The sequence below is a fragment of the Ornithodoros turicata genome, chromosome 1 (assembly GCF_037126465.1).
Source record: "Ornithodoros turicata isolate Travis chromosome 1, ASM3712646v1, whole genome shotgun sequence".
Classification (NCBI taxonomy): domain Eukaryota; kingdom Metazoa; phylum Arthropoda; class Arachnida; order Ixodida; family Argasidae; genus Ornithodoros; species Ornithodoros turicata.
In genome coordinates, this window is record NC_088201.1 from 178,937,691 (window position 1) to 178,952,969 (window position 15,279).

The 15,279-nt window shown below is 46.7% G+C and overlaps 1 protein-coding gene across 2 annotated transcripts in view; it reads left to right on the top strand.

Moving 5' to 3' along the window:
- LOC135378827 (uncharacterized) overlaps positions 1-15,279 on the top strand; it is a 38,483-nt gene that overhangs the window by 17,418 nt on the left and 5,786 nt on the right. For both annotated transcript variants that reach the window (XM_064611932.1, XM_064611933.1), the window contains exons 3-6: positions 3,870-4,068; positions 6,969-7,157; positions 11,915-11,991; positions 14,812-15,037. In XM_064611932.1, the coding sequence (XP_064468002.1) occupies positions 3,870-4,068; positions 6,969-7,157; positions 11,915-11,991; positions 14,812-15,037 (691 nt within the window). The remainder of the gene's footprint in view (positions 1-3,869; positions 4,069-6,968; positions 7,158-11,914; positions 11,992-14,811; positions 15,038-15,279) is intronic.

The window sequence follows — 15,279 nt, forward strand, 5'->3', positions numbered from 1 at the left end:
GCCACGCGTTTTTCTGATGAAGCTAAGAGGATAGTTTGCAATGGGAAGCTCTGTCGTTGACACTTTCTGAACGGTTCCAGAGATACGACAAATGCGGGTACACGTCTGTATTTGTCCCTCAAAAGTATCTGACTTATAAGCATGATAAATCTGGCTCAATTGCCTGTCAGGAAGCAAGGACTGCTTTTTTTTTTCATGCCACGCGTTTTTCTGATGAAGCTAAGAGGATAGTTTGCAATGGGAAGCTCTGTCGTTGACACTTTCTGAACGGTTCCAGAGATACGACAAATGCGGGTACACGTCTGTATTTGTCCTCTCAAAAGTATCTGACTTATAAGCATGATAAATCTGGCTCAATTGCCTGTCAGGAAGCAGGGACTGCTTTTTTTTTCATGCCACGCGTTTTTCTGATGAAGCTAAGAGGATAGTTTGCAATGGGAAGCACTGTCGTTGACACTTTCTGAACGGTTCCAGAGATACGACAAATGCGGGTACACGTCTGTATTTGTCCCTCAAAAGTATCTGACTTATAAGCATGATAAATCTGGCTCAATTGCCTGTCAGGAAGCAGGGACTGCTTTTTTTTTTCATGCCACGCGTTTTTCTGATGAAGCTAAGAGGATAGTTTGCAATGGGAAGCACTGTCGTTGACACTTTCTGAACGGTTCCAGAGATACGACAAATGCGGGTACACGTCTGTATTTGTCCCTCAAAAGTATCTGACTTATAAGCATGATAAATCTGGCTCAATTGCCTGTCAGGAAGCAGGGACTGCTTTTTTTTTCATGCCACGCGTTTTTCTGATGAAGCTAAGAGGATAGTTTGCAATGGGAAGCACTGTCGTTGACACTTTCTGAACGGTTCCAGAGATACGACAAATGCGGGTACACGTCTGTATTTGTCCCTCAAAAGTATCTGACTTATAAGCATGATAAATCTGGCTCAATTGCCTGTCAGGAAGCAAGGACTGCTTTTTTTTTCATGCCACGCGTTTTTCTGATGAAGCTAAGAGGATAGTTTGCAATGGGAAGCTCTGTCGTTGACACTTTCTGAACGGTTCCAGAGATACGACAAATGCGGGTACACGTCTGTATTTGTCCCTCAAAAGTATCTGACTTATAAGCATGATAAATCTGGCTCAATTGCCTGTCAGGAAGCAAGGACTGCTTTTTTTTTCATGCCACGCGTTTTTCTGATGAAGCTAAGAGGATAGTTTGCAATGGGAAGCTCTGTCGTTGACACTTTCTGAACGGTTCCAGAGATACGACAAATGCGGGTACACGTCTGTATTTGTCCCTCAAAAGTATCTGACTTATAAGCATGATAAATCTGGCTCAATTGCCTGTCAGGAAGCAAGGACTGCTTTTTTTTTCATGCCACGCGTTTTTCTGATGAAGCTAAGAGGATAGTTTGCAATGGGAAGCTCTGTCGTTGACACTTTCTGAACGGTTCCAGAGATACGACAAATGCGGGTACACGTCTGTATTTGTCCCTCAAAAGTATCTGACTTATAAGCATGATAAATCTGGCTCAATTGCCTGTCAGGAAGCAAGGACTGCTTTTTTTTTCATGCCACGCGTTTTTCTGATGAAGCTAAGAGGATAGTTTGCAATGGGAAGCTCTGTCGTTGACACTTTCTGAACGGTTCCAGAGATACGACAAATGCGGGTACACGTCTGTATTTGTCCCTCAAAAGTATCTGACTTATAAGCATGATAAATCTGGCTCAATTGCCTGTCAGGAAGCAAGGACTGCTTTTTTTTTCATGCCACGCGTTTTTCTGATGAAGCTAAGAGGATAGTTTGCAATGGGAAGCTCTGTCGTTGACACTTTCTGAACGGTTCCAGAGATACGACAAATGCGGGTACACGTCTGTATTTGTCCCTCAAAAGTATCTGACTTATAAGCATGATAAATCTGGCTCAATTGCCTGTCAGGAAGCAGGGACTGCTTTTTTTTTTCATGCCACGCGTTTTTCTGATGAAGCTAAGAGGATAGTTTGCAATGGGAAGCACTGTCGTTGACACTTTCTGAACGGTTCCAGAGATACGACAAATGCGGGTACACGTCTGTATTTGTCCCTCAAAAGTATCTGACTTATAAGCATGATAAATCTGGCTCAATTGCCTGTCAGGAAGCAGGGACTGCTTTTTTTTTTCATGCCACGCGTTTTTCTGATGAAGCTAAGAGGATAGTTTGCAATGGGAAGCACTGTCGTTGACACTTTCTGAACGGTTACAGAGATACGACAAATGCGAGTACACGTCTGTATTTGTCCCTCAAAAGTATCTGACTTATAAGCATGATAAATCTGGCTCAATTGCCTGTCAGGAAGCAAGGAGTGCTTTTTTTTTCATGCCACGCGTTTTTCTGATGAAGCTAAGAGGATAGTTTGCAATGGGAAGCTCTGTCGTTGACACTTTCTGAACGGTTCCAGAGATACGACAAATGCGGGTACACGTCTGTATTTGTCCCTCAAAAGTATCTGACTTATAAGCATGATAAATCTGGCTCACTTGCCTGTCAGGAAGCAAGGACTGCTTTTTTTTCATGCCACGCGTTTTTCTGATGAAGCTAAGAGGATAGTTTGCAATGGGAAGCTCTGTCGTTGACACTTTCTGAACGGTTCCAGAGATACGACAAATGCGGGTACACGTCTGTATTTGTCCCTCAAAAGTATCTGACTTATAAGCATGATAAATCTGGCTCAATTGCCTGTCAGGAAGCAAGGACTGCTTTTTTTTTTCATGCCACGCATTTTTCTGATGAAGCTAAGTGGATAGTTTGCAATAGGAAGCTCTGTCGTTGACACTTTCTGAACGGTTCCAGAGATACGACAAATGCGGGTACACGTCTGTATTTGTCCCTCAAAAGTATCTGACTTATAAGCATGATAAATCTGGCTCAATTGCCTGTCAGGAAGCAAGGACTGCTGTTTTTTTCATGCCACGCGTTTTTCTGATGAAGCTAAGTGGATAGTTTGCAATGGGAAGCTCTGTCGTTGACACTTTCTGAACGGTTCCAGAGATACGACAAATGCGGGTACACGTCTGTATTTGTCCCTCAAAAGTATCTGACTTATAAGCATGATAAATCTGGCTCAATTGCCTGTCAGGAAGCAAGGACTGCTTTTTTTTTTCATGCCACGCGTTTTTCTGATGAAGCTAAGTGGATAGTTTGCAATGGGAAGCTCTGTCGTTGACACTTTCTGAACGGTTCTAGAGATACGACAAATGCGGGTACACGTCTGTATTTGTCCCTAAAAAGTATCTGACTTATAAGTATGATAAATCTGGCTCAATTGCCTGTCAGGAAGCAAGGACTGTTTTTTTTTCATGCCACGCGTTTTTCTGATGAAGCTAAGTGGATAGTTTGCAATGGGAAGCTCTGTCGTTGACACTTTCTGAACGGTTCTAGAGATACGACAAATGCGGGTACACGTCTGTATTTGTCCCTCAAAAGTATCTGACTTATAAGCATGATAAATCTGGCTCAATTGCCTGTCAGGAAGCAAAGACTGCTTTTTTTTTCATGACACGCGTTTTTCTGATGAAGCTAAGAGGATAGTTTGCAATGGGAAGCTCTCATTGACGCTTTCTGAACGGTTCCAGAGATACGACAAATGCAGGTACACGTCTCTATTTGTCCCTCAAAAGTATCTGACTTATAAGTATGATAAATCTGGCTCAATTGCCTGTCAGGAAGCAAGGATTGTTTTTTGTTTTCGATGTCCTGCGTTCTACTGGGGGAGCCAAGAGGGAACTTGAAGGAAGAAGAGAAGTCCACTTTCGTTTTTTTAGGGAAGCTCTATTATTTGCTCAGCTGTGGCAAAACATAGTCATTGACATTTGTCGTTTGTTCTCTTGCAGCCACCACGTATTTCACATGATGAGTAAGGACAGAAAGATATATCTGGAGTACGCGGTGACGTCGTATGATAATGAGTTGTGTACATACAAGACGGTGAATGGTGTTTCAAGCTCTGCAAATTACGGTTCCGTGTACAACAATGTGATCCCAGGGTTCCACGTGCTTCAATCCGATATTGACAACACAGGTAAAATCATGGTAGGCATCTTTTTTTTTTACTCTACTATATGGTGTTGCCACGGACTGGACCTCGTGTCCTCGGAACCCTATGAGATGTATGTCACTGCGTCTTTTGCACTCAATCCTCCCAAACAACGCGACGCGGAATTTTTATGGAACTAATTTCTAGTTTCGGAAACTAAGACAACACACAATGCCCACACTATCTGGACGTCTGGCAACATTGCTCCTCAAAAGATCGATTTGCATCACTTTTATCACTGGTGGCGCTCCGGATCGGTTGAGGAGAGATACGTAGTTGGAATTGGAGAGCGCTCACGATGTTCTGAAGGGAGAGGCTCCGAGAATAGCACGCCGACTCCCCATACGTCCTGCGAATGACATGCGGGTGAGCGCCCTGCGAAGTGTTTTAGGAGACTTCCCATTTAGCATTCCGCCCAGAACGACACCCCCGAAGGAAAAATGACCCGCTAATTACAAAAAAGAAAAAGAGAGAAAGTCCAGTTGCACGTGACTCACCTTGTGTGACCGACACTCTCCTTGTCTTGACGTTAAGTGACAAGTACAGACAATAAGAACCAAGAGGAATTCACAGTGGATACGTTACGTAGCTGCTCCGGAGCACTGGAGTGCGTGCCCCATGCGCCTAACAGTGATGCTGAGTGCACCTTTCGTGGAGTGCTCTAGCAAAAGTGCTGCCCCCTTCGGGGTAATAAATAAATAAATAAACAACAGTCTCGCACATGGAATCTTTACCGGAGCGCGGGGACAGCGGTGCACGGATCATGAAGTGAGACGACAGGAATGATGAAGTCCTTCACTGGGACGCTTGGTTGGCGGTAGGCCGTAACATGATGCGGAGTAGAGCATGGAGTCCCGTCCACGTTCGTTCCACCGTTAAGTTTATGGCTCGGGAGTGTGGCGCGTATTTTCCGCTTCTTGTTGCTGGAAAAACGAGTTTCCAGATATGCGAGAAAGCTGAGTTTTAAATTGGCCCCAAGATGTAATGGTGTCTTCATGATTTTCGAACTACACTTGTGCTGTGCCGGCCAGGTAGAACATGGCATGCGCTAGGCGGGCAAAATCATTCATCCCACATGTTCACATAGCTGACTCTTTCGTACTCCTCTAGCCAAGCGAAGGGATCTTCGCATCGCTTATTGATAAAGGTAGAAATTTCCCTAACACGCCCTGAGTACACATAGTTTGAGGGTCTGGTTTGACCGGCCGTCGTCGACGGGCTCTAGGTGCCTGTAGGTACGGGAATTTTCGGCGACGGCTCTAGCAAATACAGACTCTGAAAACTTAGCCCCACCACCAAATATTACGGGAAAGGATAGCTGTAGTTGTCTGTTCGGTGCAGGGGGCGAGAGATGATCTGCCCTGTTGTCGCTGTTCCTACATGTGACGATAACGATCATTACGTGACAGTTCCAGATGCGATGACCTAGTAGGATAGAGCGACCATGTCCTTCGCAGCCCTCCCCAGGGCTGCATTTTGGAAGCGAGCCCTACATTCTAAATCCAGTGACGAATACGTGCCATCTAATCCACTGGCACATTTAAAAAAAAGAAGAAGAATTGGCGAGATGACTCAAAGACGCCCGCGCTCTCTGCGAAAGCTGTAGGTGCTTCGTGCCCCCTGAACCAACTGGTACGGCATTACTGCTGACGCCAGGAGCTACAGTGTACCGGCCTTTTTGAAGGGTTACTCGTACCCCCTAATAGACGAATCACATTGTGCCTGTCGAGTTCCCAAGCAGGCCTCCACGCTTCGTAAAAAAAAGAAAGAGAGGCAGTCACCGTCAAGCTTAATCAAGAGCGCCCTTAGTGACGAACACCACAGTTCGTCAAACGAAATGGCATACAGTACACTAATTTTGTAACTCATGTCCTTGCAATCGGTACAGTCCCATGGTCATCTGGAATGAAGAATTCAATTAGCGTCACTTGTAATGTACACCCTCGCTTCACCCATGGAGTCGATCCTCTCCTGCCGCCATTAGCAATGCGTCCACCAATGTCTGCAACCATAACATATACTTCCATTGTTAAATACAAGTAAAATGTCGGCGGCGCAAGATGCATGAGTTAGGTTGACCTACCCCAAGAGGCACAAAACCGCCCGATTCCGATGTGACGGTTTTGTACCTCATGGAATTTGTCGATGGGGAGCCCTCTGCTTCCTGTTTGAAAACTGTTACGGCTGCTGCCAGACGCAAACATCATCAGGCTTCCAGAGGGTTCCCGCTTCCAGACGGTTACGGCTGAGAACGGCTACAGTTTCTGGAGGAACATTTTGAACCGGCACGTGTTCGTCACAGGATTTAGAGTGCAGCACTGCTAATCAGCCCGTCAACAGTTCCATCAATTTGCTATGATACCTTGTAGTTTACCTTACCTTGTAGAATTTTTGTACGAGTGGTGAAATGTCCCACGGGAGATACGTTCTTGCGGCAGCTATAAATTCATTATTATCGTCACCATACTTTGGATGGAAGCTGTACGCTGTTGTGTTGCTGTCGTCTGCGACGGTCGTACCGCCGCATGTGCCGATTCAAAGTCCAAGATTCCAGTGCCCACTCATGGGTTAGGTCTCGCAGTTGAAGCGGCCCCTAGCGGATTATGCGGATGGGCTCCTGCATAAGGGTTGTCTGCATGATCGGTATAAGATACATACATACATGCATGCATACATACATGCATACATACATACATGCATACAAGCATACATAAGGTGCATGGTGGTGAGAACACGGCCTACTAGGAACATTCGGCCTACGTTTGACAGTTGACTGCACAACAGCAGACAGGTGTTCGACATGTACAGACGCAGGGCTGTCTGTTATTCCTTTTACTCTGTGCGGCTTTCTCACTTGCTTTACTATTTACTTTGTTACTTCTACTTTCATGCCTAGGTACAATGTAACGGCACCGACATCTGGAGCACTAGGCAGACTGTTCAAGGTTTCACCCTCGACTTGTTCAAGCAACTTGTCCTTCATGAATTTAGGACGCGACCTAGAGCAGACCGTGTTACTGACTGCGCACTCATGGAAATACACGTGATCAAAACTGCACAGTCTAGCCCATCGGTATTTAACGACGTGAGTATCTTCCGTGTAATAAACAAAACAAATTTTTCATGCATTTGTAAAAAAAATATATATATATATTTGTGCGAAAGAGCATGTTCTGGATGAGGCTTGTGTGTTTTGCTTGTGTCTTTTCTTCTGTGTTCCGGCCTCAGAACATCAATTTCCATCATGTTCTCGGTGTCCGCGTTAACTGAGAGTCATCATCCTTTTTTTTTTCTTCTTTAACAGCAATGCCTTTATCAGTTACGATAATTGACTGCATACTTAAGTAAAGCTAAGTAAGTGGTTGAGTAAACCACATTGTGTCCGCACTCCTGAGGCGCTGCCCTCATTCATTTTCACTAATGAACTCTAGAGTTAAGCCAGATGCAAGTTCGTCCCATGCAGAGAGCACATCCCATTTCCTTTGGTGCATCCTGTGAGCATCTTGTTCCCTCTGGTGCGTTGATGTCCTTGCCGCCTTCAGAAGGATTGAGCCAACAGAGCGCGAAGAAATGGCCCACGAACCGCAGATTTGGAGGCAATGTTTTCCTTTTGAGGCTCAGCTGTCATTCTGCCTGTCATGTAAACTGGGAGAAAAGTTTGGGGATGTAAGGTCCTAGACTGCAAGACATGCCAAAGCCGCGAAACGCAACCGAGAGTACATGTCCACAAACTGCAACTCTCGTTCTCATGGTAATAAAAAAAAGAAAGAAAGAAAAGAAGAAAAGGACGCTGGCGGGACAGCGGTCATGTTCTCTCCCACACCACCACGCTCTGTGCCCTCTCTGCTACCCCTCGCCTACTCACCCTCTCGGTACCTTGACGGTCTCGGCGATATACTGCCTGGCGATGGGCCTGTTGCGCTCAAGTTTGCCCGGCGACGCGAGCGCAAATCGGGACCCAAGCGGGAGCGGGAGCAGTGACTGGTCCGCACAGCCAGGCATATCGTGGTTAAATATGCCGCCTTTCAGATCGCCAACGCACGGCAAACCACAACACAAATCGGGCACACAGTATTGTTGTCGTTTGCTACCATAACAGATTCCAAAACGTCAAAAAATAAGGTTTTATCGCTTCATCGGAAACCCTTGAGAGACAGAAAGGCGGAAAGCGTTAATTGCGTCCGTACACCGTAAAAACGCCTCCAAGTTTCCGCTCTGCATTCTACCTGGAGATAATGTAGAGTTATATCCAAACAACTTACGGTAGAAATTTACTTGGATATATCACAAATTCTGCCAAACAGTTATTACTTTCTAACATAACGCATGCGGGAAATATGAAAGGCTTACTGTGGACATCGACTCCCGCCGGTTCTTCTTACTGCAATGTTCGAGGGTCTTCGTGCAGTGTGATGTTTAATTCGAAAAAAGCAACCACCTTACTTACTTATTACTTACTTATGTTCTCCAAGAGACCCGCTATGAAGCTACCCCCTGGCATTTTTGTTGGAATGCTATAATGGAACACCGTGCGTGTCCCTCTCATGACCTTTAGGAGATCAAATAGATTCTCCATTTCCTCTCCCGTTACTACATTGTCGAAAATGCCTCAGAACCTCTTTACAGTCCCACTTTAAGGCTCCCCTCTGTTCAGACTCAAGGACCTGGACAAACTATGCCTGAGTACGCGTGAATGATATCACCAGGCGGTTTTCTTTTTGCAGCGGGGAGAGAGTTGGTTGATATACCTGTACAGGTAAACATTACATAAATAAGGAGAAATATATCAGATGCAAGCTGTTTATTACCAAGAGCAATAAAGTACACGGTACAATACCGGTTGATGAAACATATAAACTGCTGAAGAATTACCATTAACAGAATAGCCAGCGATGCAGCAGGGTACAGCAGCACCATTCCGTAGAGAAAGATCATTGGGAAATGATCAACGATGCAGCAGAGATGACTGTAGCCTCATCAGCTCTAAAAATACAATATGAAAGGTCTGCACCCGAGCTCCTGTCTAAAGGAAAGCACGTTGTCCACATTATACATACGTACTCGGAAATGGCCCACGAACCCGCGATACCCTTTGTCAAGTCACGCCTGCGGCTTTGAGCTTGGCTTGCCCCTCTTTTGTGGCTGCCAGTACATGGGGCGTCTTCTTCCTTGTTCAGGTAGCAGCAGACTGCTGCCGCGTGCTTACATTTTCCCGCGCGCTTTACAGGTACACGACGCAACATAAACTGTTCACGGACACTTGGACACCTGTGATGGAGAGGTACCGAAATCGAGTTAAATCAACTTTCAGTGCGGGTAAAATGTGCATTCAATGTTTTTCTGATCAGGTATATGATTTTGATGTACAGCTAACAAATATTACGTACTCACCTCGAACCGGACGCTATAAACCACGCTGTCCTTCACTTCTTCCGAAATGCACTTGGCTTTAACGACGATTTCGTTACCGTCCCGGACGCTTCGTCGACGCCGAAAACATTGACTAGTAACTGGCCCAATCGTCAATGGCCTCCAGCTTTTCAAACCCCCGCACGATGCGATACATTGCTTGCTTGCGCCAGAGCGAAGCCCGCGAAACCGAAACACTCTTGAGTGCGGACCATTGTTTCGATTTGCTTCCACATGCGGCGCTGTCGTCCGCTGATCGCAACGCCGCCTGGCCGAGAGCCTTCGTCCTTCGCTTCGCTCTCCTTTCGCTCTACCGGTTACAACGTCGACGCTGCTCAACGCAGGAACGAGCGCCTAAGACCTCCCTAAGAAAAGCAATTGAGAGCTTTCGACGTCATGTCGGCTGTCCGTACCTTCTTTCTACGACGCTTCTTCTAAATTCAGTTGCACTGTGACAATACACTACACAGCGAAAATATCTGCATATTGACTCGGGATAAGCAGATGACACAGAGGGTCTCAAGCCGCGTTAAATGTCACCTCATTGATCCTATAATGTACAGGGTTCGCCAAGATAAACTTCGGGGTTTGTAATGAAGATAAAACAAACAAGAACACTGCCGGAAAGCCAGAGTATAGAGGACGTATTATGCCCCAAAATCTTATGTCAATCATTCCGATTGGTGTGTTTCTGTACGGATGAATCGCGAAAAGTAAAAAAGAAAAAAAACGGCCACTGCCTAAACGGCTATACCTGTGTTTCAGCTCCTTCCCGTCAGATGCCAGAACGGTCGAGCGCGGCGTTGCAGACGACATCAAACCAAGTGAACATGTGGAACTGTATGCAGACTCGTACTTTGCAACGCCGGGTTCGACCGTGTCTTCATCTGACGGAAAGAAGCTGAAACACAGGTATAGCCGATTAGACAGCGACGTTTTTTTTTTAATTTTCACGATTTATTTGTACAGAAACACACCAAGCAGAATTATTGACATAAAATTTTGGGGCATAATACGTACTCTAACATCTACTTTGGCTTTCCGACACTGTTCTTATTTGTTTTATCTTCATTACAAACCCCGAAGTTTATCTTGACGAACCCTGTATAACTACCGGCATGTGTCTCAAGCTGAAATAACAATAATAGGGAGCGCACAGTTACAAAAAGTTAGGAAACTGCCGTCAAGCATTTGAGGGGAAGGGGGGGGGGGGTGTAGGTCGGGGACGGAACCAAACTCTAGGTTTTCTTTTTTTTGGGGGGGGGGGTCTTTTGTGGCAGCGCTTAGTGAGTGAGGGCAGAGAGGAAAATCCTACTTATAAATTGACGTTTTGGGGCGATCGCCCAACCGCTTCCCTTTGGGTCCGCCAGTGGTATAGGGGGTTAGATAAATCACTGGCGCCCGCGCTGCACCTGCAAATTCAGGGCGCGACCGTAGCCTCGGGCAGACCGATTTCATTGCCATTTTCACACTAAATGAGGAGAATTAAGAGCGACATATCGTGGTGTGGAGGTATTTATAATCAACAACCTCTTGCACACATATGAGGCGCTTGGTGCAGATATGCATGTGCAGTTCGGTGAGAGGGAGGGGGTGATCTTTTCTGCTTTTCTTTAGTTTTCAATTTTTCTTTTTGATTTTTGCGGGGTTATTTCATATACGGGTTGATTGTGGACGTAGCAAAATTTGTCGGGCGACGAATTCCCTCCTTCCTCCGTCTTTTTTTTTTTTTTTGAAATATTCAAACTCAAACTAAACTCAAACTCAAAATGAGCCTCTACGGAACTTCAACAAATGACCGTCAAATGAGAAGTGGATTACTCGCAGTGGTTCTCGACCGGGCATTTCGCGGAAACTTCTCTCGATGTCCCGTGAATCTGACGCACTCCTGCAAATAAAACCTTAGTGTGCGCTAGGGCTCACGTACGGCCAGCCTTGCTGCCCAAATTTGTCCGAGATCTCACCGTCAATATCGAGCACAACAGAAATGGTGGGTTTTAGTGCACCGTGCGCTATCCCCTTTGCGTACGTAACGCTTCGCGCATTTCGCAGTACAACCATCCCATCCCTTGCGTACGCAAGTGAGAACGCGTATGATACCCTAAAACTCACCGATATCGCCGGACTTCCCGGCTGAAGGTCAACGCAGCCAGCAGCTCCCTTCAGCACCAGATGAATCAGCCAACGATCTCACTGCAAAATATATACTAAAAACAATAAATATATCAAAATCAGTCTTTCGACACTTGTGCGCCATGTATCCCGCATGACCTGCTTCTCCGCTCCTACCTCTATGCCATTGTCCGGTAGAGGGCCGCTCAAAAGCATACTTGGGCAATCACGTGATCCCCGCCGCAACATAGGTCGAGACAAATGCCTTAATCCATTGCAACGTCACAACAGGTTCCAACGAGAACTTTCCTCGTATTTCAGGCAGAGGACTTCCTAACGCCTACCATACAATTGAGTCCGGGAGCCTACATAACCTGGATGGGCTCCGTCGACACCGAGTAAGTCTTTCATTCCCTGGTTAAAGTGCGTGAAAAGGGAACAAAATATACATAGGGTATACCTCGAAATGAAGTGATCGAAATCCCCATTGCAAAATAAACTGCTGTAAATAAATGTTTCGTTTACCCCCAATTGAAAATAAGCTGTCTAGCCTGCACAGTCGCGCGCGGGAAAATGCCAGTACCGAACTTGGAATAACCTGGAGATGGAATGCAAACACCGGACTTTGACTAACCTGATAAGCTAACGAGCTTACGTGTGCGCCCTGCTAAGCCGATGGAATCAAAAATGAGGCTTCATTCGCCAGGAAGACTGGCAGACATCGAACGCAAGTGAAGCTGAAAGGTTCATGGACCATTTCTAGGTACGCGTGTGCGCATGCCTAGCCACTCCTGGCGATGGCCGCCATGTTTGTTTACGTGAAAACATGCTGTAGGCTGTGATGCCAATTGCCGAAGCTTTTTCTCGCAATTCCCGTAATGTGTCAACTGCGGAAACAGGAAAGGCAGAAATGTCGGTGAATGGTTCTCCCGTTTCCCACCCTAAAAGCATCACTGAAAGATGCGGGAGCTTTGCATTCGCGCCGTTGGGCGCATGAAGAAAGATGGTTCCGGGTGGGTAACGACGATGAACTGACTTGTCACGCTCTCCGTCCCCAACAACAACAACAACATCTTTCTTTTTGCGGGTGTTGGCGCATGCGCTTTGAAGTTTTTCGCAATGCCTGTAACGTGTTGCGTCGAACAGTACGAGCGTCGCCATGATAGTTGGCATGAAAACATGGTGTCGTATGAATAAGCCTTAATAAGCTTCCGCATGGTTTCTTGGGGTGTACCACATGTTGTTTGCTTCTACAGAAGCAGGCACTACCATTCAAAACAAACGTTATCCTGCTATATTCTCAAAAAATGCCAGCTACGCCCGCGTGGTCTTAATTTCTCATAATCTTTTCGTCGTCTTGTCATCATGTCGTCTCTCGCCGCCAGGAGTGACGCGTATATGGAAATTGTTCATTGGTGGACGTTCAACACGACATGTCATCTTAGGACACAACCGAGTATTTTCCTTTTTCGAGACTATGAAGTCGGAAATGAGGCTTGCGCAGGGACGCCACGATTAGTCACGTGACATAGGAAGACACATTGCCGCACCACAGTAACAGTAGGAGCGCACACCCTAAGTCCGTGCAGTATGCTTGCAATCACAAGGGGCTATTGTGAAAAAAAAAGAAAAAAAGGAAAGGCTGTTGTCTCATTCGGCCCGCAGTAAGACGCCTGTCAATATCTCCAAGTGTCTCCATGTCATTTGGCTTGAATGCACTCAAAGGCTCCGTGTGACGTCACGCCACTCACATCGCTTCTTCGAGCTGGAACCATCTTTGATTGGACCCCCGACTGTGACAAAGCTTTCGTCAACCTAAAGGCTGCATTAACTTCGGCGCCCGTGCTTTTCCCACTTCGACCCGCAGCGTCCCACCGAAATTCATACTGACTCCAGTGGGTACGGCATCGGTACTGTTCTCGCTCAGCGCCGTCCCAATGTCCGAACTGAATGTGCAGTCCCCTTCGCGTGCCAGCTGAGCAGAATTATTCTGCAACCCACAAGGAATGTCTGGCAGTTGTTTTGGCCCTATCCAAGTTCCGTCCGTGTCTGTATGGCGATCTCGCACTCTAAACCATAAAGTGCAACCTAGGCTTCTCTAATTCACGCATGAACGTTCGTGCATCAAGCGCAAAGTTCGTTGTCTCCGTCCCTCAGTCGTTGTGTCCAGCCTGCCGGTGATCAGGACCACTGGGAATCAGAGCGAAGATGAGCAAAAATGCGTCGTGCGGACGAATAATTAGTTCGTAGATATAATACGCACCTTATATGACTCTAATCTTTAAAGCGTCGAACGAGTTTCTTCAATGACCGAACAGACTCGTCCTCGCTCCCCGACGTTTCAAAACAAACTTATTTGTGAGCGTTTGCAAGAAACGCATTCTTCCCAAACATGCGTTCCCTCACGGTCACGGTTCCAGTTATTGCACTTATTTGATAGAATGATAGTGCTCACCCATTGCGGCACTGCTGCATAATGGAATTTATTGACTGGTATTCGGAATCACGCGAAATATTTTTGCAGCGAATGATCGTGAGAAGGCTTCCGTACTCATGCGCCGGAAACACGAGGTACACATGAGGTACAGCCGCTAGAGACTCCGCTTAAAAGCTACTTAGCCGGTATGGACGGGTCTCGGAGCGCTTGTACCGCTTGAATTTCGCAGTGGTCGCGAACAGTACCTGCTGGTTGAGGACTGTACCTCATGTGTACCGCTTGACCCAGGTGCGGGTCCTCTTTCATGCGGTACATATCGGGTGCCGGATTTCGAGTGCGCCGGAAGATTCTGGGACTGGGATGAGCCGTCTGAGCGTTTAGCACCATTTCGCCCACAGAAACGCTCATCAGTTTGTACCTACCAGGTTGCGTGTCATAGTGGTTTCCGCGCTTTCCGCTTTTCCCGTTGAGACTGGGGGGTGACACGGATTCGAATCTCCACGCCGAATGCGCAGTCCGGGTTTTTCCCTCGGTTTTCCGGCATACTTCCAGGACGAATGTCGGCACAGTTCCCCTTGAAGTTGTCCCAGGACGTATACTAACCCCTCTGCTTCATCCCGCATTCCTTCCTGCTGTCCTCCTCCATCTGTCCTATGTCTGTACGCCGCTCATAGCTACAGCTGCATCGCGGCGCAAACATTAAATTAAATAAAATGTGGTACCTTTCTTTCCTTATTCTTTCATCTGGTAATCGACGGTGTTTCGAACGGCATACTTGCAGCAACGCCGTCGTCATCAAGGATGACACCACGGAGCTGTTCAAGCACACAGGGAAGGCCCCCAAACTGTCCATCATGATGAAGGTTATGAGGGACAGCATCATCATAGGCGAGGACGGCAAGCCTGCTAAGGAGGTTGCAGTGGACAGATACAAGGTCACGGATACAGAGATGAACAGATCCAAAATCTGCGTCAGCAAGGAATTCAAGCTCACCAACTGCTTCGTGGTAAGTCGATGGAAAAAAAAAGGGGGGGAGGGGGAATCATTGTGAAAGGGCAGGGACAGTGGCATGGCCAGCGGGGGAGAGGGGAATTCGGGGGTTGTACCTTTTAATTGCACCTTTGGTGGTACATTTGAGAGAGGGAAAGCGGGGTAAATCCTGCTCCCCCGTGCAAATTCCCTGTAGAACCCATCGTCAAATATTTTACTGGCTGCGCCACTGGGCAAAAACTTTCCTCGTGTGATGTG